Source organism: Mirounga angustirostris, unplaced genomic scaffold (assembly GCF_029215605.1).
Source record: "Mirounga angustirostris isolate CCGP_5_RB_7025 unplaced genomic scaffold, mMirAng1.0.hap1 SCAF_11, whole genome shotgun sequence".
Lineage (NCBI taxonomy): Eukaryota > Metazoa > Chordata > Mammalia > Carnivora > Phocidae > Mirounga > Mirounga angustirostris.
The window spans coordinates 106,172,287-106,198,330 of record NW_026991719.1 but is presented as its reverse complement, the minus strand read 5'-3'; the positions used below and the strand labels follow the sequence as shown (position 1 = coordinate 106,198,330).

The following is a 26,044-nucleotide window of genomic DNA, read 5'->3' as shown; positions in this document are numbered from 1 at the left end:
GCTGCATCACTAGTCACACTGTTTCCCCAGGACAGAGACCTTTCCATCTATTCCTAAAGACACACCTGCCACACACGTATCTCATAAACCTAACAATTTTATCTGCCACTTAGGAAAGTACCTACAACATGAAAATTTACTCACCTGGTCAAATTTCAAGAGTCTCTGAAGGTCATTCTTGTTAATAAGACTCTTCACTTCATTGGCATCAGGCATACAAAGTCTATAGTTCAAATCTCCCAACCAGATGACAACACTGAAGATCAAGAAATACATGAACAGGAGTAGCAATAATTAGCATAAAAAGTCAGAGAAAATGGAGAAAAGAAAGCTAGGTAGATTATTGATAAGGATTCATTTATCACTACCTGAGACAAAGGGTTTAAGCTGTAACTTATCCTTTGGAGTGAAGTACTCCCAACACCTGTGAAGGACCAGGGATTACCAAATAGGTGGGAAGATAGGCATTCCATACGCGAAGAACAAAGATAGGGAAATACAGTATTATGTGTGGGATTCAGAAGCCAAGGAGTTAACTGCCTAAAAGAAGCATGTAGTTTATTTGCTGGACTAGTGCCAAAATTTTGTCTGGCTGCCTGCCAGGTCTCCAAGGGAAGAGAATCTGAACATTTTCTGCCTCTCTGAGCCCTGACGTTCTGCAGGCTCTCCACTAAGGTCTGCGTGGTCTGAATGACAGCTCTCCCAGTCAGGACCCTAGCAAAAGTAGGTCCACAGCTCTCCACTATAGCCAATCTGCCTATTCCTGCCCCAGATCCACAGTCCAAGTCCCAGGCAGGAAGGAGACTGGCTTGCCACAGGAGTCTCAGGCTCCCAATCACCGTAACAGGCGCCTAGATGTGCTGAGAGCCCCCATAGGGCAGACTCTGAAATTACTACACTAAAAGGGATTCTCCTTATGAGCTATCTCAAGTCCTGAATGGGTCTCTTTGCCAATCTTAAATGCAACATGAAATTTCTGGAATTCTGAGGAAATAAATGTAAGGAATTTCAGGGCAACTTTTTATTAATGTCAAGGCCTTGACTTTACTACCATGATACAGAACTGTATATGATCCTAATTGTTGAGACAATATGGAAACAGGCCAATATCACTACCCTTCCCTACTCTTTCCTCAATTACCCTACTCTACTGATTCTAATATCCAAATTATCTTTTTTTTCCTACTAATTCCCATCTCAAACCACTCTCTCAGAATTTCAATTACCATTATTAATTTCTTGACATCATTTTCTACCACCCAATCCATGCCTCAACTGATTTCTGCTTCTATCCTTAAGTCCTATTCTCCAAGAACCTTTCTCTCATCCTATCGATCCATTGTTGTCTACATCTCCATTGCCCCTATTCTTAATGATTCACAGTCACTAAGAATATATATATCTATAATTCATATAATATATAGATCTATATATACACATAATATATACAATGTATACATTATAATGTATACATTAATACAGGTAATATAATACCCACACACACACATATACACACTGGCTTGGAAAGAGACCCACAATAATAGGACAATATAGTCCTATATAATAAGTGTGCATGTGTTTGTATATAGAGAAAGGTCTAGAACAAAGGAAATAAAATGCATGTCACAGATGTAATTTTAAATTTTTTAGTAGCTGCATTTAAAAAGTAAAAGAAACAAGTAAAAATAACTTTAACAATAAATTTCATTTAACTCAATATATCCAGATTATCATTTCAACACGTAATCAACATTGAGAAACTGACATATTTTACATTTTTCCTACTAAGTCTCTGAAATCCAATGTACAGCTTATGCTTACAGCACATCTCAATTTGGTCTAGCTACTTTCAAGTGTCTAATAGCCACTTATGGCTACTGGCTGTCACAATGGACAGCACAGTTCCAGGATACACAGTGAAATGTTACTAACAGTTTCCTCTGAGAGACTGGCTGGGGAGAGCACAGTGATTTCTACTTTTAATTTTATCTTTTATTACATTTACAATAAACATTTCTATTTCATAATAAAAAACAATAAAAACTGACTCCAGCTGACAGACACCTCCAGCATTATTCTTACATGGCCACTAACAGAACTAATCCTACCTCCGATAGCAAATCTGATTTCTCTGCCTCAATGAATCTGCTATTCCTCAAAAACCCTCTCTTCTTTGCGACCCCAATCCCTAAATGGTAATCCTTCACTCTTCAGTTTCCTATCCGTTTAATCTCTTCTCAGCCCCACTATTCAAAGGCCAAAGGAGATTTAACCACTCACTCATGTTTCATGATGTTCAGCTGTGGGAGGGTCTGATTTGGGACCATAAAACTCATGCGTGCACAGATGTCCTTATAATCTTGATTCCTTCTCTCAAAGTCCTCCACGTGGGCAGCCAGGTGGGAATTGACAATACAAAAGGTAGTGTTGTGAAATACAAATCTCACAGCTACCCCACCTTTGTTTCCCTGTAAGCAAGAGTAATTATTCAGTTAGTACAAAGACACAACTAGCAGTTAAACTTCACACGGACATAAATAATAATCAAGCTCATTTCCAAAGTAACTCACCATTTTCCCCATGATTCCAGTTCCAACTGTTTCTGTAGCAACATCACGGATATAGCGCCACTGGTCCTTTCTGGCAAATATGAGGAGCATCATCCCAACAAGGCGGACTAGTTGAACCTGAGTTCCAGGGAGTTAGAAGAAGGTTCATGTTAATACCACTCTTTGCCACACATCTAGTCACACAACTAATTTTCCACCAAGAAGATATTAATGATGCTCAAATCTGAATCCAAATCCTCTAATTTCCCAGGGGACCCCATACAAAGGAAACAAAATTTCTCTGGGGAAGCTCTTATCTGACTCTGACCAATAGGAGTTAAAAGTCTTTGGGGACATCAAGTACACTCAGCTCTAGGATCCATTATTTTAATCACTTGTAAACCTACCAGGAGTAGATAGTATTAAAAAATCAATAAAAAACCCCTATCCCAGTTTGTTCCTTTCACTTCTCCTTCCTAGTTTCTGATTTCCAATTTCTTAAGAAATTAAAATTTATAAAATAGCAATATTTTTTACTTTGATTATTTTAAGTCTGAGAACTAGAGCTAGAAATACATCTGAAATACGTGTTAGTCAGGGACCTATATGACAGGAGTAACACGCTCAGGATTTTTATTACCTATTACCAACTGTTAGAAGAAGTAAATGAAAAATGTTCAGATGACTACTTTTAAAGGGCTTACTGTGGTAGCCATGTAATTAAAATAACTCTTCTGGTAGCCTCTACCACATGCTTTCTAAAGACCAATAAATTGGCCCACCTTGCTAAAGTCAACTCTACTTTTGATTTACAACAAATTTGAGAACTCATTTAAATTCTACAACACTTCTTACTGATTTCACAGCATACCCTATGCACCCACATGCTTCAAACTACTTTTCTGTAAAGCATCCAGTTCTGACCATGTCAGTGAACAATTCTGATCTTAAACTTTTACTGTTACCTTATAAGTAATTATTTTAAGCTAATTATCATTCTGAGAATAAAATTCTTCTTTTCTCCTAAAGCTACCTAAGCAATGAAAATATAGGATCAGAAAGCTTAGGAAAACTTTTTTCTAGAAAAACAGGTGTAAAGGATTAGTCTGCCCTATTGCAGTATTACACACAGGGAAGAAGTCAATTAAGCCATTCTTTTGGAACAAGTTATAGATAACAGAATAACTTCTAAGGAGTTCTATTTAGTTGTATATTAAAAAAGAAAATCAAATGCAGTTTACTTTCTTATACTTGGCTTTGGAATGCAAACCCCTCTCCACAGCCATGGACCACTCTTGTTCTTTCACAGATTCAAAGTAGAAAAAGGCTTCTGTGCTCAAGTCCAGCTCTTGGAATCTGAAAAAAAACAAACAAGAAGACCTGAGATCTATACATATCCCATAATTATCTCTGTCTACCTCCTTTCCCATTTTCTGAGACATTAGGTGAAAAGAGAATGGGGAAAGAGATAAATTTTTAGAGAACTGCTCTATTGACCCAGGTGATCAGTAAGGACAAGCAGCTTTCTTTTTCAAAAGACCCTCTATAAGTATATGCACAGACTATGCAAAATAAATCTTATAAAAGGGGGCAGGCACCTGGGTGGCTCAGTCGGTTGAGCAGCTGACTCTTGATTTCAGCTCAGGTCATGATCTCAGGGTCCTGGGATCCCTGCTCAGTGGAGAGCCTGCTCGAAGATTCTCCCTCTCCCTTCTCCTCTCCCTGCCCCTCCCCCTGCTTATGCACTCTCTCTCTCTCTCTCGCTCTCTTTCAAATAATAAATCTTTTTGAAAAAAGTATATGCACAGACTATGCAAAACATAAACAAAAAACAAACAAAAAAATCCTCCACAAGGGATAACAGTGGAGCGCTGTTTATATATCCTAGGAATAATCACTGTTGGAATTGACCTCAAGTCTGTTTCTATTAAGAATGCAATTTTCTTTGCATTTTGAGAGGACTAGATGTTTCCTTTCACCATTTCAGGTATCATTCCTTTCTTATCTCATAAATTTGACCTACAAGTTAATTCTCACATATAGTCTACAGTGAATTTTTACCAGATAGTTAAAAAAGAAAAAGGAGGGCAAAATGTCATGGAAAATAATACCAAACATATAGCCAAAAGGAAATTCCAGATGTGTTCTTTACCCAATGCAGTAGATATCAGGAGGATTTGAATCACAGTTCAGCCAAGGTTCCAACTCACTATCTGGAGACTGGCCATTCACATTCCATGTTCCAACAAAAAATCTAATACACAATACCAAAAAATTATTTGAAAATGAAGGTCAAGTATGAACCAATGAAGTTCTCTCATCACTTTTATACAAGGGTATGTTCACAATAAGCCAACATAATTTCTCAAAATGTTTTGCTATACACATAAGAAACACCTCTCACACATACAACACAAAGGCAGTGGGCTTAATTCTCTAAAGTTTACATTAGATGAACCCACAGAAAGGAACTAAGTTGCTATTTAAAAAATACAAAGTTAATTGCTCTACCACATTTCTTTTTAATTAAACTCCACCCAAACTTATACTTGAAGGGAGAGCTTATAGATGGGAAAAAGGTATCTTCATGCTGTAAATACACCTAATGTGGATAACTGTTCTATAAGGAGCTATAGTTGAATCCAAAAACTCACTTCCCGAAGGATTACAAGGACATCTGTGTAGGAAATTCTGTTGAGGCAGACACAGTATTAAGGGGGAAAGCGGAAGGGAAAACACCTGTCTTAACTGTTTACATACAAAAAAAAGCATCATGGGGAATATGAGAAACTATAGGTTTTAGCATAGGGATATGGTTATAATTGAATTAGAACAAATGAGGCATACTGGGATAGCAGATGGGACCGGAATCTTGGACTATTAAGCGTACGTGTTGTTCACAAACAACAAAAAGAAGTGTTGCTGCTTTGCACACCAGAATACACGCCATGCCACACTGCACACACTATGTCCAGAAAAGATACCAATAAGTAAATGTGATACGAAAAATATGATACAGAGGAAAGAATCCAAGATAGACCTCTCAATCAAGAGGACTGGGTGAAATTTTCTGTAGTTAACTTACCAAAGTAAGTAAGTTAAGCTTATGGTAATGGCAGACATTAATCTTCAAATATTGGTGAGAAAAAATTCAGCAGGCCAGAAAGATAAACACACTTGCTTAAGGAATGTGCTAGGGGATAATCCTCTAGTACATGGGAACTTGATTTGGTTCTGAGTGGTTAGAACCATTAGCAGACATAGTATCATTAGTAGTTAGAAAATCCAAGGGAAATTGTAGCATTTGTGTTATTTTGTTCATGTATGTTATTGACCGATATAGAGACAGGGGCTTGAGCCAGCTGACCATTCCTTTTATTATGCTTTGATTCTTAATTAAGCTAATTAAACTAATACCTTAAATAACAAACAGCCATTGTATGCCATACCTCAGTAAGTAGAAGAGAGACTAACCTGAAATTCTGAATGTTGACATATTCTTTCTCTCGCTTTGCCAGGATATGTTTGATGAGACCCTCCCGCTGCCCAGCCTGGGTGTTTGGTACAAAGAGTTTCCGCATGGTGTTGGTCACTTTGGGCTGTTCCTTGTTAGAAGCTTCTTTGTCGCGTGGAAGCCTAGCAAATCAATGAGAATTTCAAAAGTGAAACTGCTTATAATAAAAAAAGTCTCCTAAATGGGAAATATGTCTTGACATAGGACTTACATTCTATTCACTGAAGGGGGTGGGGGTGGGGGTTCCCGATGAATCCCTATAGGATGATTTTGTGAATTAATTTTCTTGTCCAAATTCATAGATGAAAAATTATCCTCAAATCCAAGAAGCCCTGAAGTACACAGAACCCAGAGTCAAAGATAACATCCAATTTATCCAGGATAGACAGAGCTTTGTTTTGATCAGCGGTTTTAATTTGATCACTATATGCTCAATGGCATTACCAAACAGAAAGGTACCATTAAGGATACCCTGAAGGACTTGACATACAAACTAGAACAATAGCAAGTTACATTAATTTGGAATCTGAATAGTAACAGCTAACATTTATTAAAGACTTAGCATAATGCCTATTTGATATAAGGGATTATATCATTATCTCCTTTAATCATCATAAAGACCCCATGAAGCCAGTACTATTAAAAATCTTTCCATGTTACAGAAAAAGAAATGGAAGCTCAGCATTGTTGAGTAATTTGACAAAGGTCATACATAACTAGCAAGTCATAAAATTGGGATTTAAACCCAAGCAGTCCGGCCCTGGAGCCTGCAATTTTTACCACACTGCTAAGCAGGCTCCTGAGGAGCTAACATGCCACAGAAAGGATCAGGAATGAACATTAGTCAGTGGGCATGGACTCAGTAAAACCACTCCATAGCAGAAGGTGTCTGGGATTGACATTAATCCACATTATCTTATCTGTCCAGATAAAATCTATTTACTCTGCAATGATCATAGCAACCGGGCAAAAGAGAATCTTTTCAGTACCTGAAAAAACAGGCGGCTTGTCCTTGGTGTCTAATTTCTGATACCAGCTAGATGAGTCCTTTTGCTCTGGAACAAGAAGTTGTGACTGAGCTACAGAGATAAGAGTCATGGTCAGAAACAGGGGAGCCCTTCATTGAGTGGGATTTACCATAACCAAAAGCCATTCCCTCAGCACTCCTCAAATGCAGGGGCCAGAAGCATTCTTAAGTGTAAAGGAAGAGACGAAGAGAATGAGGGAAGCTCTGGGATCATCTGGGAGCAGAAGGAGGATTAGAGTCTTCAGGAAACTGTCCATGCTGTGACACTGAAGATTCTGAAAAATGGCTCAGTGTCCTTACAGCTGAATAGACTTGTTCCCTAACCTAACCCTGGGTTTGTTCCTGAAAGCAGAAAAATCAGCACTAAAGACTGAAGGCGTGAGGTACTTTGCTAATGGCTGCTTGCCTCTGCATTAGCATGTCAGAATTTCACTGCCATTCAAAGAGCAGAAAGAAAACTGCTGAGTCTTGAGTTACCTTCCTGAGCAGCAAGGACCTCTGAGAGGAACTTCAAACAGTGTTCCTCATCAGGGATTTCAAAGCGCCGCTCTCTGGTCCGGTCCCCCTGAACCCGAATTTTGCAGCCACCTAAAAAGAAGTGAAATCCACACACATATAGCTATGGAATACATGCTTTCTCGGGGTCACACTCTCAACTTATCAGTTTAACAGGAGAAGGTCCAAATCACAAATATTCTAAGACCTCTAATGTAGGAAACATGTCTATAGGATCAGGGGATTTGGTGTGTGTGGGGGGGAATACAGGGAGGGAAATCTAAAGGGCTGATGAACGGTGTCAGTGAGCAGCCCAATTATAGTGATGTGATACATACTAAAATCAGTTCTCCTATGTTCTATCTCCCCAATGTCAATGCAGGAACCAAATTCCAACGAAAGATCACTTCCCCAACCACCCTCCTCCCATCTCCCAGCTGGAAATTTCTACCATTTCAAATCCAGATTACATAGTTAGAGTATCTGAAGCATAAAGGGAATAAAGAAAATGAGATGGTTTGCTCCTAGGTATAGACTGTACCTAGGCAATTGAATTTATAAACTAATTTAAAAAGAAAAGAATAGTGGGATTGGTTTGAATTATTCTGAAAAGAAGCACCTATACCATTACCTCAAGTAAAAAATGCATGTCTTGAATAAATGTACGAAAGCAATATAATGACCTATGACCAACAGTGGTCCAGTTCAAGCATTTCCATTATACCGGAAAACAGTATAATGAGCAGCAAAGTGATCTAGGACATTAGTTTCTTATGTATATAACATACTGTCTCCCTTTTTCTGACGCCCTAGTTATCATATGTATCAACTGTCTGGATATGGTGATCCAGGAAACCCATGTATCTGTTTATATTCTTATCTTAACTGATTTATACATATATTGCTTTCTCATGCCCCTGGAAACCGTAAGTTCCTTGAGAGAAGAGGCAGACTGCACATACAGGTAATCCAACACAACACTTTCGATGATCTCCTAGGGTTGTCTGGGACGGAAGGGCTTCTCAGGACTCGGGACTTTCAAAGTGAAGACTGGGAAAGTCCCAGGCAAACGAGGATGATTGGTTACTTTACAGACAGAGAAGCATTTAATAGATGACTGTTGAACCTGTCAGACTTCAGAGAGAAGGCATTTAATAGACGACTGTTGAAACAGACTCCCTCACACTTGTAAATGACAGAGATGAGAAAATGAAATGGAGGGGTGCCTGGGTGGCTCAGCCGTTAGTCGTCTGCCTTCGGCTCGGGGAATGGGTTCTGGGATCGAGCCCCGCATCGGGCTCCCTGCTCCGTGGGAAGCCTGCTTCTCCCTCTCCCACTCCCCCTGCTTGTGTTCCCTCTCTCGCTGTGTCTCTCTCTGTCAAATAAATAAAAGCTTAAAAAAAAAAAAAAAAGAATGAAACGAAATCTTAGTTTCTTATGTTGGAAATCCACTTCTGAATCTCTCTTGCCTTTGCATTTCCTTATGTTTCTATCTTCATAGATTTAGCAATTAGAAGAAAAGAGATAAAAAATAGAGAAAAATGTGAAAAAGAAGGCACCCAAGTGGACCACAGATAAGAAAATTAGTGAGGGTGTTACCGTAAGGAGAAGAAAAAAACAAAGGGCATGAAGAAAGGCTGTCAGTTATCATGGCCTTGAAGATACAGGGAAAACCTCCTTCAGGGTACAAGCAGTCCTCCCTTTCTCAGATACTTTATATAAAAAATAGAAGAAAATTAAAAGATCTGTTTCTATTTGATAGAAACTTAAACAAGAACACATAATCTCTCTCTCCCACAATCCTTGAAAGATATATAATAATCTTAGCAAATATAAAAAATACACTGACTCATTTAACAGAAAATTCCAGAAATTGCTTACAAAATAACACTGGATACTCTCTCACCATGTTGTATGGGAAAGAGTACAAATTACCCCATGACCCAACCTTCTACTACTCTTCCTTCCAAAATCCCCTAGCCTCTTTGTGATCAACGAACGCTCCTATATCCTCAAACTTCTCCTCTGAACATTCCCTGCATCTCTCAGTAATTCTCAACTATTGGTGTATTAGAATTACCAGAGACATTTTTAGAAAATAGACCTTTGGGTCCCACCCCAGCCCAATGAAGCAGAATCTCAGGGGGTGAGGCTCAGGCACTGCTAGTTTTTAAAATACTCCCCAAGTGATTCTAAAGTGTATCCAAATTGAAAATCAAAGAGTCACCTGTGAAGTGGCTGGTCCCTGGATGCTGTTTATGGTCTCTCACACCTTATGGAATTTAAGACTGGTGTCCTTATTTGTCCTAACGCCATCTCCAGACCATTCCTTCTTATTCTCCCTCAAGACAAATCATTTTCCTTTTAGGTTCACCCATTGGGTTATACCAACTTCTTCCCTTCCCTCCTCCCTCTATGAGATCATGTACCATCCTCCCAAAAACGTCTGAATCCAGGATTCAATACCTGACTCATACGACTTCCTCTCCACGCAAACTCTTGCCTTAAATTTGGGTCCCTTACAAATTAGTGCAGAAAACACAATCAACGTCTTCAGCTTCCTCATCCAATGACCTTGGCCCACCATCTCAGCCACCTACTCCTTCAGTCCCTACTGGGATTTCTCTCAGTTATACTCTGAACCTTTTCATCATAGAAACCATCACCTCATAAATCTCTAATTCAAATATCCCATGCTGACCTGTTACTTCCAGCCTACTTGCTCATATGGGAACCTCCAGCCGTTTGATCCCTCTACTTTCTTAGTATCCATTCGCTCACTCCTGCTTTCACTTTCTATTTTGTCTAACAGATGTCATCATTAAACTCTGTTGCAAAAGCTCAGAACTGCCTTATCACCCTGTTCTTCCACAGCACCTACCGCCTTACCACCCTGTTCCTCCACAGCACCTACCTGGTTAACTTTGAACCCTCAGAAATCCAACTAACTGCCTTACTCCAGAGGGAGTAAACACACACACACACACACACCCTATTATTATAAAATGATTGCTAACCTCAACTGGGCCCTCTATGATAGGAAGTCATCTAAGTTTCCACAGTCAACTAGTCTCCCACTACTATCTGGAACAACCATTTCACACCTCCTCATTTATCCTTAATTTCTGGATCCCCTCTTCTCAAACCCTCTCATTCCAAGTGGATTGCTTCATCTCAGGCTTCAGAGAAAATGGAAGCCATCACATGAAACGTCTCCTTTCCCTTCTGATATAAGAGGAGTGCTCCTATCAAAGGACACCTTCTCTTTGAATTATAACCCCTCCGATTCTCTCAGGAACCTTACACTCACAATCATTCCCCAATATCTTTAACCTCCCTCTTTCACAGGCTCCTTCCCATTAGCATTAAATTGTGTTCTAAATCCTCCCTATTTTAAAAACAATAAACCTTCCTAGACCCCATATTCCCCTCCAACTCCAGTCTATCTCTACATTCCCCTCCACAGTAGAGCTTTTTTTAAAAATATTTTGTTTGTCAGAGAGAGAGAGAGAGAACAAGCAGGGGGAGCATCAGGGAGAGGGAGAAGCAGGCTCCCTGATGAGCATGGAGCCCGATGTGGGAGGGACTCAATCCCAAGACCCCAGCATCATGACCTGAGCCAAAGACAGACGTTTAACTGACTGAGCCACCAGTCACTTCTCACCTCCCATTTCTCTCGTTAATCCACCCCAATATGACTTTGGCTCCCACAACCCTTCTAAAATATCTTTGTTAAGGTCACCAATAACTTCGAAATTGCTAAATCCAATAGATCCTCTTCAGTCATCTTATTAGACCTATCAGCAGAAATCAATAGTTGACCAGTTCTTGAATAATCTTTTCTGAAGGCTTCTATGATACTATACTCATCTAATTTGCCTCTCTCTTTTTGGTCACTAATTTTTTTTAGTGCCCTTTGAGGTATCTCCTCCTCTATCTAACCTTTAAAAAAGCAGGGTTCCTTAGAGTTCAATCTAAAACCTTTTTCTCACTTGGTATCAGCACTGTCCAATATGGTAACCAATAACTACATGTGGCTAATGAGTACTTGAAATGTGACTAGTGTGAGTGAAGAACTGAACTTCTAATTTTATTTCTAATTAATTTAAACAGGCAAATGTAACTAGTACTACCATATCTGATAGCATGGCTCTATTTCCAATCACATCATCTCTCATGGTTTCAAATACCATCTATGTGCTAGTGGCCCAGACCTTTCTTCTGAGCTTCAGATGCATACATTCAACTGTCAATTTATCATCTAAACTCAAATGTCTCAAAGAAATCTCAAACTAAACATAGCTAAAACTGAATTCACGACCCCCCTCAAAGGAAAACTCATTCCTTCTGCAATGTTCTTATTTTTGCAAATGGTACCATCATCCACATTCATGCTAGTAACCTAAGAGTCATCCCTGACACTTCTCTTCAACTCACTACCTATGCCCAAACCAACCTCTGTTGATTTAACCTCCAAAAACATTTATCAAATCTGTCCACTTCTCTCCATTTATACTGCCACCATACTCATATTCTCTAGCTTAAACTCTTTTTTTTAAAAGAAAAACAAAAAGGTTTTTTTAAAGATTTTATTTATTTATTTGACAGAGAGAGCGTGCACATAAGCAGGAGGACCGGCAGGCAGAGGGAGAGGGAGAAGCAGGCTCCCTGCTGAGCAAGGAGCCCAATGCGGGGCCCCATCCCAGGATCCTAGATCATGACCTGAGCTGAAGGCAGACGCTTAACCAACTGAGCCACACAGGTGCCCCAAGATTTATTTATTTTAGAGAGAGTGTGTGCATAAGCCGGGGGGTGGGGAGGAGGAGGGACAGAGGGAGAGGGAGAGAGAGAATCTCCAGCAGACTCCCCGCTGAGCACAAAGCCCAGTCAGCCAGATTCCATGACCCTGAGATCACAACCTGAGCCAAAATCAAGGGTCAGACGCCCAACTGACTGAGCCACCCAGGTGCCCCTCAAGCTTAAACTCCTAAAACAGCCTCCTAACTGGCTTTCATGCAAATGATGACACCCTGGCATAAAATCCTTCATATTCTTCCCATTTTTTAAATGTAAAAATCCAGATTCCTTAACATGGCTTACAAGATCTTACTGGATCCGGCCTTAGCCCATCCTAACTTGATGCCTAAGCCTTGTTCCAGTCACCCTGGCCTTCTTTCATTTCAAAGAAAGTGTCAAGCTACTTCCCCAATTTGGGGCCTTTACACATGTAGTTCCTTTTACCTGGCATACTTTTCTCTCCATTTTTACCCCTCTCTTACTTAGCCCCTCTGGTCTCAATTTAAATGTCATTTAAAGAGGCCTTCCCTGGGCACCTGGGTGGCTCAGTCGTTAAGCATCTGCCTTCACTCAGGTCATGATCCCAGGGTCCTGGGACTGAGCCCCACATCGGGCTCCCTGCTCAGCGGGAAGCCTGCTTCTCCCTCTCCCCCTGCTTGTGCTCCTTCTCTCGCTGTGTCTCTGTCAATTAAATAAAATCTTTAAAAAAAAAAAAGAGGCCTTCCCTGACCATGTCACCTAATTTAGTTAACCCTCTTATAAACTCTTTGTATTTCTCCTTGATAGCATTTATCAAAACTGCAACTACGTAAGTATTTACATTTATCAGTTCAAAGTCTGTTTCCTGTACTGATTGATGATATAACCTAACTATATTGCTTTATGATATATCTCTAGAGCCTAGCCCAGTGCCTAGCACATAAAAGATACTCATATTTTATAGAATGAATTAATGGATTATAGGCATCTAGTACCAAACAGCACAGAAGCAAGAACAAAAGCAGGAGCAACAATCTTATCTATGCTGTTCTCTACTGATTCTGCAGCACTTAGAACAGTGCCTGGCAAACAGAAGGCACTCAACAAATATTTGTTAAATAATGAATAAACAAGGGAGGATTTAATATTAGGAAATTAGTATAATACAGTCCATCAATAGGTCAAATAAGGAATAATAATATAACCATCTCTTTAAATAGCGTAAAGACATCTGATAAAATTCAATATACATTTATGATTTTAAAAACCACATAAACTTGAAATAAATGCAGTTTCTGAATATGGTTTTTAAAAAACCCTATCAAATCAACAGGCAATCATGTCCTCAACAATGAAGCACCACCTGAGGCATTCTTACTGAAAATAGGAGCTAAACAAGGATTATCATCACTATTTAATATTGGTCTTAAAATTCTCATTGGTGTAATGACACATGAAGCAAAACTAAAAGTTATAGGTACTAGAAGAAAAGAGACAAAATTATTATTTGCAAATGACTAGGGCTGTCTATCAAAACCAAAAAACAAAATAAACAGCACCCCCAAAATTTTAAATATATTTCTATAAGGTGGCTGGATAAAAGATAAATATCTAAAACTCAGTAACTATTAGTTAGGACCATGTTCCTTGAGAGTGTCTTAATTTTATAAAGGACTTAATTTATTAAAATTTGGCACATACCTATGGTGAAATACTAGTCATTAAAAATCATGTTTTTAAATAATTTTAAATGACATGGAAAAAGCTCACAATATAATGTTAAATGAAAATGCAGCACAAAAACTACATATAAAGATTCCAGTCATATAAAAACATAAAAGGCTGGAAGGAGATACCTAACAATGTTAACTACAGTGGCGATCTCTAGATTGCAGGAACATAATTTTAATTTGATACTTCAAACTTTTCTGAATTTTCCAAATTATATATAATGAAGATATATTTATTACCTCAATAATCAGAAAAAATATTTTAAAATGTTTAATACCAACATCCACACAATGGGAAAACACATATTTACATTAAAATCAGGCCTGCCTAACAAACCCAGGACCTCCCTCCTGCAACATACTATATGCTCTAAAGGTTTGTGTATGAAGCCCAAAGATCAAGATAAAATCTGGTTTCACTGCAAATATTACTAAATGGGCAGAAATAACAAAGGATTTTATTCAAGGGGTTACTGAACTATTACCCTGCTATGATCCAGTAACTTGAACTCTGGACAGAGCAACATGTGGCTAATTTCTATGTAGGAGAAGCCAAAGGAACTAATGCCATAAATAGGTGTTTATAAGAGAAAAGGCACAGCTCAGTTTAACTTTTCAGCTTTGGATCAAATATCTATTTCTACAGCAAGAACAGGACATTCTGGCATTTTATTTCGACAGCAATGTCAGTCACTACTGAACTGCCTTTGCTCAAATTTTGCTTTTTTAGTGTTGTTTCTGCCTTTTCCTTTCTAAGCACAATAAGACATAGATAGTAAGTTATTTGCTCTCTTGGATACCTGCAGAAATCAGCAGCTAGGTTTATTTAGCTTTTCAGAATTAACCCTTAAGACTTCTAAAATCCATGACCAAAGAAAAGAATAGTAAAACCCAAATCAGAAAAAGCCTATCTAAACTGTTCAATACAAATTAATGGTGGCAAGGACAGGGACTGTTTCTAAACAAAATTATGTATAACCCATAGCCCCAAGCTAAGGGCTAAACCCCACTCATCCAAGGACTCAAGCAAGAGATAAGGCAACTGGTTTTACATTCATGTGGTCACAAACTCTTTTCCATAGCAACCACTGAGTCGTCAAGGTAGCATTCAAGTGCCCATTTTCTCCTCCCCATAACGCAGTACAATTAGATGATAAACAGAGAACAGCTTGCACAGAAAGTCAATGATGATTTGCTTCAAACAGATAAAAATGAGAAAACTGAAACAGTGAGAAAGAAGACCATGTTCTTTCTGATAAAGGGATGCCTTGAGGGGATGGAGCTTAAATAAAAGACCAAAATTATTTTAAGGAAAAAGAGGTAGCCCGAGACAAGCAAGGAATCCCCAGTACAAGAGGGACTCTATAGCCTCCCAAATAATGTAACGAATAAAGGAAAACATTATGATTTAATATGCAAAAATAAAAAGCGAGTTGAGAAAAAATGTTAAAATATAACAGCAGTTAAAAAAGACATAAAACCACTGATGGTAAAAATACTGATGGCTCAAAGAAGTTCAGCATTAGAGAAGCAGATCACATCTTCAACTTTTTAAAGATTCTTGCCAGCCACCTACTTTTTCTTATGTTTAGACTAAATGTTTTTAGGGGGCAAAGTTAACTTGTACAGCTGCCTTAAGGAAACGAAGAACACAGGATAAGATGGTAAAATTAAAATGTGCCCAAAAAGGGGTCTTAGTGGGTATTCAATTAAATATATGTTGAATGAAAATAAATTCCATTCAGAATGGTACTCACTGTTTGAAGCTATATCAATCAAAAGAGTTTCTTCTGCTTCTGAGGGAAAAGAAGAAAGAACAGGATCAGGGGAGAGAAAACCATTCATTACAACTAAAAGAAGTATACGCCTAAGTAAATAACTGCTTCTCGCAGTCACCACTCCTAGGTCTTAGAAAACATTTTAAAAATCCTTTGCTTTTTTGTTTAGCATTTTTAAAAGTGGATTTGGAAGCACTAGGTTCTAAAGATATTGAGCAATTCAACTCAAAGAAAACTAAACTGAATAGCCAAATGGAACACCTCAAAGCAAATCAAGGAACGATAATAGCAGGCAATATAAACATGTTAATTCAAGTGAAGGTGAGCTTAATTCCCCTCAACTATAACATACTGATTTAATATAATCTAACTGCGTCACTTAGTTAATTCTTTTTTTAAAAAAGATTTTATTTTTAAGTAATCTCTACACTCAACGTGGGGTTCAAACTTATAACACCGAGATCAAGAGTCACATGCTCTACTGACTGAACCAGCCAGGTGCCCCTAGATAATTCTTATAGAAAGCCAAGGGGCACCTGGGTGGCTCAGTTGGTTGAGCATGCAACTCTTGATTTCAGTTCAGGTCATGATCTCAGGGTCATGGGATAGAGCCCCACATCTGCATCCGACTCCATCCAGCTCCGTGGGCTCCATGTGTGGGGCTCCCTCCTCCTCTCGTCCTCCCCCCACTCTCTAAAAATGAATAAATTTTTAAAAATCTAAAAAAAAAAAAAAAAAAAAGCCAAGGAAGTGACCCCAAAGGCCCAGAGGTGAATTACTTTCTTAACTCAGATTTTGTCTCTGAAAACTTCCCAGTAATCTCATTTCCTCTGCCTCTGCCCCGTTTAGGATCAGAGAATATAAGCTCTTGACCTTCAGGCTACAATTAATACCTGGGATCAGGACTACCACATCCAACAAGGAAGTATAAAACAGGGCAAAGCACAGTCTCCAAGTTCAGAGTTCTCTTTTCTCCCAGATGACTCTCTTGGACTTCCTTCCTTACCTCCAGTGTCTAGATGTAACCCATCTCTTCCTCTCTGACTTCCCTGAATTGGCCAACAGCACCTGTAAGACCCTCCTGGCTAGTTGAACTCTGGGTACTGACTCCTTACGATTACCCTGGATTTCCCTTGGCCAGATCCAGTAGTCTCAGCCTTTTCTTGCTCCCTCACAAGCCTGGATTATATATTTGGCCCCATTATTCAGTTACTACAGTAGCTACTGGTGAGTAGTTGTCTAATATTAAAAAAATAGCCTCGGGGCACCTGGGTGGCTCAGTTGGTTAAGCGACTGCCTTCAGCTCAGGTCATGATCCTGGAGTCCTGGGATCGAGTCCCACATCAGGCTTCCTGCTCCGTGGGGAGTCTGCTTCTCCCTCTGACCCTCCCCTCTCTCATGCTCTCTCTCTCTCTCAAATAAATAAATAAAAATCTTTAAAAAAAATAAAAAAAAAATAGCCTCAATATTCTCATTAGCATGATGAAGCAAGGGACAATAGTGCATCAGGACATAAGTACTGTAAGTTCCCCACTGTTCTTCAGTAACTTTAATTCTTTAAAACCCAAGTATTGGGGCGCCTGGGTGGCTCAGTCGTTAAGCATCTGCCTTCGGCTCAGGTCATAATCCCAGGGTCCTGGGATCGAGCCCCGCATCGGGCTCCCTACTCCGCGGGAAGCCTGCTTCTCCCTCTCCCACTCCCCCTGCTTGTGTTCCCTCTCTCGCTGTCTCTCCCTCTGTCAAATAAATAAACTCTTAAAAAAAAAATAAAACCCAAGTATTTATAGACTTATCAAAATAGATGCACAGGTTGGGAAAGAGAAAGGATGTAAAAACTCAAGGAAGTAACTGTTCCTTTTGTTACCGGGAACTACTATGTGTATATACTGTGTATATTTTCTTAGATTACAATTTAACAATCTAACAATCTATCATCTATTTCTTATTAAAAAAGAATACTAAGAGAAATAGGGTAAAAGAAGCTGTAGAAATAGTACAAAATAGGTATAGAGTTAATAGGATGCTAAAACCTAAGGTCATGTTCTTTGGCTTTTCACCTCCTTAAAGGGCTAGGTATGTAATAAATGGTGCTACACCATGAAAAGTAAAATGACCACAGCAACTTACTATGGCATGCAGGTACCTTATTCAGTATGTCCCTCTCACACAGGGCAGGCTAAATGGCTATTTCATTCTTCTATACAATGTGGATACTATTCATTGCAGGCATTTTTAATTCTTAATATATATTGTCTTTCATACACATTAAAAAAAAAGTCATACCCATTTAGTATTTCTACTTACAGGAATAAATCCTAATAAGAGATGTGCAAGAAGATTTATGTACAGAGATATTCATCACATTACTATTTAAACTAGTGAAAAAAAACCCAAAATGTCAAACACGGATATAACTACATTATGGGCTCTTCATAAAATGGCATAGTACATACCTATTAATAGCATGGAAAAGCAATCATAATGTGATGGCATGCAGAACACGCAAAAAATTACATATAGTATGAGTTCTGCCCACCCTAAAAATTACATGTGTAGAAAAAAAAGAAAATGTTAGGTGTTTATCTCTGAAGAATGGGAATGTACTTATTTTCTTTATACTTTTCTAGTCTTTCCAAACTTTCTACAGTATATGTATTACTTTTGTAATAAAAAAAAAGTTCAATGTAACTTAAGAAAAAAAATCTGTGCAAGGCAATATTCAAGTTTTTCAAAAAGCTACAACTGATACAGAATACTTTCTTTTTGATGATGCCAATGAACCCACTGGAAACATAATGCATTTGTTCTCTAGTAATCAATTTCCCTTCTAGAGCAATGTGAGATAACAGAAGCAACACCTCCCACATAAACCTCCCAAATTTTGAGTATCATTGTAGCAGATGAAACAACAGATTTTCTGTTCTTTGTCTCCAAATTTGAGGGCAGGAAGCCAAATATTTCCTCCTTGGAGTCAATTTTCTTAGGATTCACCAATGTCAAGGTCTGAGAATCAGCACAATTGAGTGTAAGGTATTAAAATCTGGTAAGGCTTGTTGCCAAATGTTTTAATTTCAAATAGTGTGGGGAAAAAGTGCTGAATGTGTGTGAATCCAAGTGACCTTGATACTTTACAATGAGCAGTGTGTTTGTTAAACCAAAGAATGTCATTTAGATCCACATACAGGTCCATAAGCATAAAAGCCTACCTACATAGGTAACAGACTACATACATCTCTAACCCCCAGCCAGGGAAGCAGGTGAGTATTTCAGTACAACCCTTCAGCACTCACAGACAAAGCACTTACCATCTTCTCCATGGTAGCTTAGTAATGTTATCATTTTATGCAAAGAGTAATACATTTCATTTTATGTATGGTATTTAAATATGTATGGTATTACACAATGCAATAATGACCAAGGAAAAACATTGTAAAACTAGCTAGGCAATTAAAGCTAGTACCTTGAACACATCTGAAGTGGCTATTTATAGGAATGATATCTTGAACATGCTGTTCCTTCTCGCGCAACTGGATTATTAACCTAGGAAACAGAAGAATGCATCAACGAATAGCTACTGAAAAACTCAAACATTTAACAACAAAATATACTGCTGTGTTGTTACACAAATCTAGTCTATATTAGACTTACTGTATCTCATTCCCTGGATCTGAGCATCACGACAGCTAGAAATTGCTCTAGATCTAAGAGGGTATTAGTGATGATCAGTATCTGAATACCCACACTGTCCTACGCCATAAAGAATATATAATAGTCTATGTCCTAAACACAGCTTACGATCTTAAAAACAAGAATTATAGTGCATACACATTTAGAGTATGCATACCAGAGTGAAGAGTAGCTAGGTGTGCACTCCATGAGGGCAGACTATGGTTGTCTTTTCACCACAGTACTTCTAGCACCTAGCATAGTGCCTGGAACTCAGTACTCACTCAAGTTTGTTGAATAAATAAATTAGAAATTTCATAAATTAGCTTTCATATTGTATTCCCATGGCTTTTACCAAAGAATGGTTCTGTCTCTTCAAACAAGTATACAGGTTCATGGAGAAGTAAGAAGAGGTGCCCAGCCAGCTGGATCAGTTAAAATAACCCATGACCAACAGGGTAGCAGATATCACAACCAGTGCCTTTACATTCCTTGTGTTTTTACTCTGGTTTCCAACTTCATGATGGTATTTCTAGGTAAACATGACTGAATTTGGCCCCCCAGTATGAAATGAAAGACTTCTAAGCACTCCAGAAATATTAATTTTCATTTACTACTTATCTTAGTGGCCCAGAATCAAGGTATGACCTACTGGTAAACAACCATTCTGAACATCTCTTAGCTTCCCCAAATCAGGCAGTCTTCAGGTGGTTCTTTTTGCCACAAATACTCTTCTTTTCTTCCTGAGACCTAGCTCAAATATCACCTCCTCTTAGCAGCTTCTCCTAATTCCCCGAAGCAGAACCAGCCCTGATCCCCTTTGTTTACCCCTCTAATAAAGCACGTACACCATCCATTGCAGTTATATTTATTTCCCTCACTGATTTGAGCTCTTTGAAAACAAAGACCATATCATACTTGGGTTTTCCTTCCTGCCTAATGGATGCTCAATAAATATTGGTTGAATAAATGAACCAGTTTAACTAAACTATATACAGAGATAATTTTCTAAACCATTTGTTCAACCTCTGACATTAAAAAATGTCATTGTGGGGCGCCTGGGTGGCTCAGTCAGTTAAGCGTCTGCCTTTGGCTCAGGTCATGATCCCAGGATCCTGGGATCAAGCTCCACGTTGGGCTCCCTGCTCAGCGGGAAGCCTGCTTCTCCTTCTCCCACTCCCCCTGCTTGTGTCTCTCGCTGTGTCTCTCTCTGTTAAATAAATAACTAAAAATCTTCAAAAAAATGTCATTGTTTTGAAGGGTTTTATTTCTAGTTTATTGTCTTTTGGGGGGACTTGTTTTAGCTTTATGAATTTTTTTTTCAAATGTGTTAACTTTAAAGGAGATAACATGGGGAAAGGAATTACTTAGAACTAAGGGGAAATAAAAATATTAATGCTGTCTTTCGGCTCTGCTTGCCTAATTTGCAAGGGTTCATATTTTAAGGCGACTAGAGGAATATCGGGCAGGCTCCTTTTCTTAAGATTTCTTTATTTTAGAGAGAGAACATGTGTGCATGAGTGGGGGGAGGGGGAGGGGGAGAGGGAGAGAGAGAATCTCAAGCAGACTCCCTACTGAACACAGAGCTGGACATGGGGCTCAATCTCAGGACCCATGAGATTATGACCTGAGCCAAAATCAAGAGTCACACGCTTAACCGACTGAGCCACCACCCAGGCGCCCTTGGGCAGGCTCCTTTCAGCCAGCAAAGTTCATGAGTTGAGCAGAAAGTTCTATAAACCCAGACGAAGATCAGAAACTAGATAAAGACTGACAAAGCAAGAGTAAAGGAGGAAGAGCTCACTTTGGGGAAAATGAACACAAACCAATATAATCTCAAAGAAATGAAGATGTGAAATAGAGTGTTTGACATTAGCAGTAAAACTTCAAATGGATTGTACTGTTAAAAGCCATCATGAAGGGGCGCCTGGGTGGCTCAGTTGGTTAAGCATCTGCCTTTGGCTCAGGTCATGAACCTAGGGTCCTGGGATCAAGTCCTGCACTGGGCTCCTTGCTCAGAGGGGAGTCTGCTTCTCCCTCTGCCCCTCCCCCAGCTCATTCTCTCTCTCCCTCTCTTTCTCTCTCTCAAAAATAAATAAAAATCTTAAAAAAGGGGGCGCCTGGGTGGCTCAGTCGTTAGGCGTCTGCCTTCGGCTTGGGTCATGATCCCAGGGTCCTGGGATCGAGCCCTGCATCGGGCTCCCTGCTCCACGGGAAGCCTGCTTCTCCCTCTCCCATTCCCCCTGCTTGTGTTCCCTCTCTCACTGTCTCTCTCTGTCAAATAAATAACATCTTAAAAAAAAAAATCTTAAAAAAAAGCCATCATGAAACAAACAACATGCATGGGCCTTGAGGGCATTATTCTAAGTGAAATAAATCAGAGAAAGACAAATACCATACGATCTCACTTATATGTAGAATCTAAAACAAAAACAAAAAAACCCCTGAAATCACAGATACAGAGAACAGATCAGTGGTTGTAAGAGGTAGGGGATGGGTGAAATGGATGAAGGGAGTCAAGAGGTATATACTTCCAGTTATAAAATAAGTAAGTCATGGGGATATAATGTACAGCACGGTGACTACTGTCAATAACACTGTATTGTATATTTAAAAGGTACTAGGAGAGTAGATCTTAAAAATTTTTAAAAGAAAAAATTTGTAACTGTGTGGTGATGGGTATTAACTAGATTTACTGTGATTTCACAATGTATACAAATATTGAATCATTGTGTTGTACACCTGAAACTAATACAATGTCAATTATACCTCAATCTAAAAAGTGCAACCTCCCCAAAATCCATCACAAAACAAAGATAAACTTGGAATTTAAGTCAATTCCCCAATATCTACTATGTGTTAGGCACTAAATAAATTGTAGCAAGAATAGGGCTTAAAATAAGTATAAAAACTTCTTAAATGTAATCATGCTTTCAGAACAAGATGATGAAAAGTAGTAGGTATATGGCAAAAAAAAAGGGAAATTAGGGGCGCCTGGGTGGCTCAGTTGGTTAAGCGACTGCCTTCGACTCAGGTCATGATCCCGGAGTCCTGGGATTGAGTCCCACATCAGGCTCCTGGCTCAGCGGGGAGCCTGCTTCTCCCTCTGACCCTCTCCCCTCTCATGCTGTTTCTCTCTCTCTTAAATAAATAAATAAATAAAATCTTTTAAAAAAATGGAAATTAGAATTTGGTTAGTTGTCAAACAAAAAAGAGTAGCAAATTGTGAATGTGGACTCGGCATTATGCCTAAGAAATACTTTGATTTGTTCAAGGAAGGTTAAAGATGAAACAACAGGTTGCATCATGATCCATTTTCCTTGGAAAAAAATGAAGTGTTTGATTCCCTATTTCAAAAAAACCTCTTATTTTTAATTATAATTTTACTTTCTCAACTAAATTTCTCCAATGGTTGACAGCAGGAACTACAGAACTAAAGATTGTAATAGGCTTCAAATTCTAAGATAAAAAGCCCAAAAGTAAAAAAATTCTAAGAAGAATCCAAGTCAGAGAAGGTACCCATGAGACAAGAATCTGAGGATTATAGATGATATGACAGTATCAGGTGTCTCCAATAAATGATTTCTCTTTTTTTTAGATTTTATTTATTTATTTGTCAGAGAGAGAGCACAAGTAGGAGGAGCGGCAGGCAGAGGGAGAAGCAGGCTTCCTGCTGAGCAAGGAGCCCGACAGGGGACTCCATCCCAGGACCCTGGGATCATGACCTGAGCCGAAGGCAGATGCTTAACACCACCCAGGTGTCCCCCACTCCAAGTTTAAAAGTTCTCCTAGTACTGGAGGCCAGATAGAATGAGGCATTTATTTATCTCAAGGACAGCTGCTCACTTCCGTATTAGCTAACTAGAGCTCTAAACCTATCAAACCAAGGAACCACATCCTAGGTTGTGGTCATCTCAACAATGTAGCTATTTTACTTAATCCTCCTAATTTTGTTTTTACAGAAGTGCAAAAAATTTACTGATTTACCCAAGGGTCACATCTCTCCACCCATTCTAGCCTTTGGAAGTGGCGGTGGTATTTCACTTTTCAATTCACTTTTCTGTTGAATTTACTATTAAACTGGTCTTTCAGGGTTTAATGAAATCTGGGAAAAACAACATGAATTTACCACACCAACAGAGCTGACCAAACAGGACCTAGGGAAAAGCTACTTCATAGGCCCAATTGACGTCCAGTTAAGAGTTGCACCAAGAGTCTCAGAAAAGAGCAGGCTAGGTTAGTGGGAATATCCTGTGTGTAAATTAGACAGCACAGACTGACTGAGTCTGGACGGTCTAAAAGCAGGGACTGAGAAAAACTGTTTTTAGGCCAAATCCAATGTTTGGAGAAGACAGGATTTAAGTGATCAATGATTTTTAAACTCTGGTGTCAAGAAACCAATGAACAACCAAGGGAGGTGGCTTGGGCACACAGGGATAGGGCCCATGATACGCAGTGGTCACCATGGATACTTTTAAAATGAGGCATTAGTGGAAAGGGAGTGAGATCAGCAACTGTAGTGATAGTTTATCAAAATAATCTTTTATTCAGTCAGTCAACAGTATTTACTGAGCTTCTAAATGCAAGGCAGAATGGAAGGTAACACACACTGATAAACTGCCAAATATTTATATTTCTACACATTTCATTATTTTTTCTATCAGTCAAGTCAGTAAGTGAGGCAGTTACTGGTGTACACTAAACCATTACTGAATTAATGAATATGCCTTCAACCAAGTGGAATATGGAGTGGGGAGACTGGAGGAACCAGCTGAATGGGGTTAAGAAAAGGCACTTCTGTAAGGTTAACAAGCGTTTCTATAACACTTACTTTTTGCAAGCCATTTTTGCATTTATTATTCTTCCAGTTACAACTTCAAAGTCTATAAGGTAAAGGCAGTTAATGTTTTTATTTAACTGATGAGGACACCAAGACCCCGAAAGCATTATTGACTTGCCCAAGGTTACACAACACTTGTCAGTTGCAGAGGCAGGAACTAAAAACCCAGGCTTCCTGCTTCAACGCCCGCCTGTTGAGTCCTTTCCACTGAACCACACTGCCAGGAACGATCTGGCGGCTTGGAAGTTGGGGACAAAGCCCCATGCCTACAGCACTCGCACTTCACACCTGGGCCTGAACCTGTTGCCCACGCAGCCTCAGGGGGAGGAGGGTGGGTGGCTTGTCACGGTTTGGGGTTGGGAGTTGGCAGGCTCCCCTCCTCCGTGGGAATCAGGTGGTTACTTACTCATTTTGCCCGTTCCTTTGGGCTAGCGTCAGGGCGCAGGGCTCCCGGAGAGTACCCTTCATCTCCATACCCTCGATAGTATGCAGGCACTAGTCAAGGGTCTCCTCCAGATGCGCGGCCAGGGAGGGGTGGCGCGGTGCGGGTTGGAAGGAGTCTCCGACCCCTCTGCCCCCCCTCCCCACTGCCCAAGGCATCGTCTCCCGCGCCGGCCCCCTTACCCTGCTCCGCTAGGCCTCTGGGCCCGACCGCCCCCCAACCCCTCCACCGCGTTCCGCAGTTCCCCCGACCCCCACCCCTCCGCCCGCCCAGCCTGGCCTCCCCTCCCCCTTCCCTCAGGCGGATACGGCAAGAGGCTGGGCTCCGACCGGGAGCCGCGGCTCCATCCCGGCGGCCTCCGGGCTCAGTGGAGCTGCGGACTGCGGGCGGATCCGACGACACTGCCTCCCGTGTCCTCACCCACAGTCCTCGGCTGCGCGTCGTTTGAGGAACAGCTCCACGCAGGGCACCGGGAGCCGGGAGCCGGGAGCCGGGAGCCGAGCCGAGAGCCGAGAGCCTGACCCGAGAGAGAGCGGCGCCTCGCGCCCCCGCCAGTTTTCCAGGCCGCCGCAGATTTCGCCCCCTGCGGCCAACCTGCGGAACTGCAGCGAGAGACCCGACGGACCGGGGGCGTCTCTACCACATCCAGGGAGGAGTGCGTTTTAAATACTGCCCCTGACACCAGAATTGTTCTGTGGGCTTCGAAGATTGCCATAGAAACAAAACACAGCTATAACTATGAGAGAACTCAAATGTGTTGGACCAATAGGACCTAAATCCAGTAAAGAAATCCTTATTACAGTTATAACACACCTTGCTGGTTATCCTACCTCTTAGATGTTTTCCCCTTCCCCTTCTTCCTTCCACCACCTAAATCTTTAGAAAAATCCCCAAAGCTCAGATCTTAGCTCTTCCTTTATGCCCCCCCCCCGGTCATCTCTAACGAGACAACGACCAAATACACTTCCCGGGTCCAGACCCCCTGCCCAACATATCCCACTGGTTAACACAATACTGGATGACAAAACTAACTCATCATTTAACACAGCCACTCACGCTTGAAACTTCGAAGCCATGTGCTTTCTTCCTTTCTCCTAATTTCTCTGTATCCAACTGGTCAACAAACGTTATTAATATTTTCTTTGGAATTACTTTCAGATTCCTTGTTTTCTCTCCATTTGCACCCCCATCACTTTACTGGTAGTCCTTGTGATCTCTCCTTTGACC

General features: G+C 40.1%; 1 protein-coding gene across 6 annotated transcripts in view; it reads right to left on the bottom strand.

Moving 5' to 3' along the window:
- The window catches only part of OCRL (OCRL inositol polyphosphate-5-phosphatase), a 53,074-nt gene extending 27,713 nt beyond the window's left edge, over nucleotides 1–25,361 (bottom strand). For 2 of the 6 annotated variants that reach the window (XM_045882302.3, XM_054509159.2), the window contains exons 1-13: nucleotides 25,126–25,361; nucleotides 24,782–24,861; nucleotides 19,330–19,409; nucleotides 15,849–15,887; nucleotides 7,568–7,678; nucleotides 7,053–7,142; nucleotides 6,275–6,395; nucleotides 6,024–6,185; nucleotides 4,702–4,803; nucleotides 3,791–3,905; nucleotides 2,571–2,687; nucleotides 2,281–2,468; nucleotides 145–256 (exon numbers count right to left, since the gene is read on the bottom strand). In XM_045882302.3, the coding sequence (XP_045738258.1) occupies nucleotides 145–256; nucleotides 2,281–2,468; nucleotides 2,571–2,687; nucleotides 3,791–3,905; nucleotides 4,702–4,803; nucleotides 6,024–6,185; nucleotides 6,275–6,395; nucleotides 7,053–7,142; nucleotides 7,568–7,678; nucleotides 15,849–15,887; nucleotides 19,330–19,409; nucleotides 24,782–24,861; nucleotides 25,126–25,164 (1,356 nt within the window). In that variant the 5' untranslated portion in view covers nucleotides 25,165–25,361. Of the gene's footprint in view, nucleotides 1–144; nucleotides 257–2,280; nucleotides 2,469–2,570; nucleotides 2,688–3,790; nucleotides 3,906–4,701; nucleotides 4,804–6,023; nucleotides 6,186–6,274; nucleotides 6,396–7,052; nucleotides 7,143–7,567; nucleotides 7,679–15,848; nucleotides 15,888–19,329; nucleotides 19,410–24,366; nucleotides 24,419–24,781; nucleotides 24,866–25,125 lie in introns of those variants that run through there. The other 4 variants (XM_064574549.1, XM_045882310.3, XM_045882320.2 and 1 more) reach the window with 4 other exon arrangements.
- Nucleotides 25,362–26,044: the final 683 nt, after the last annotated feature.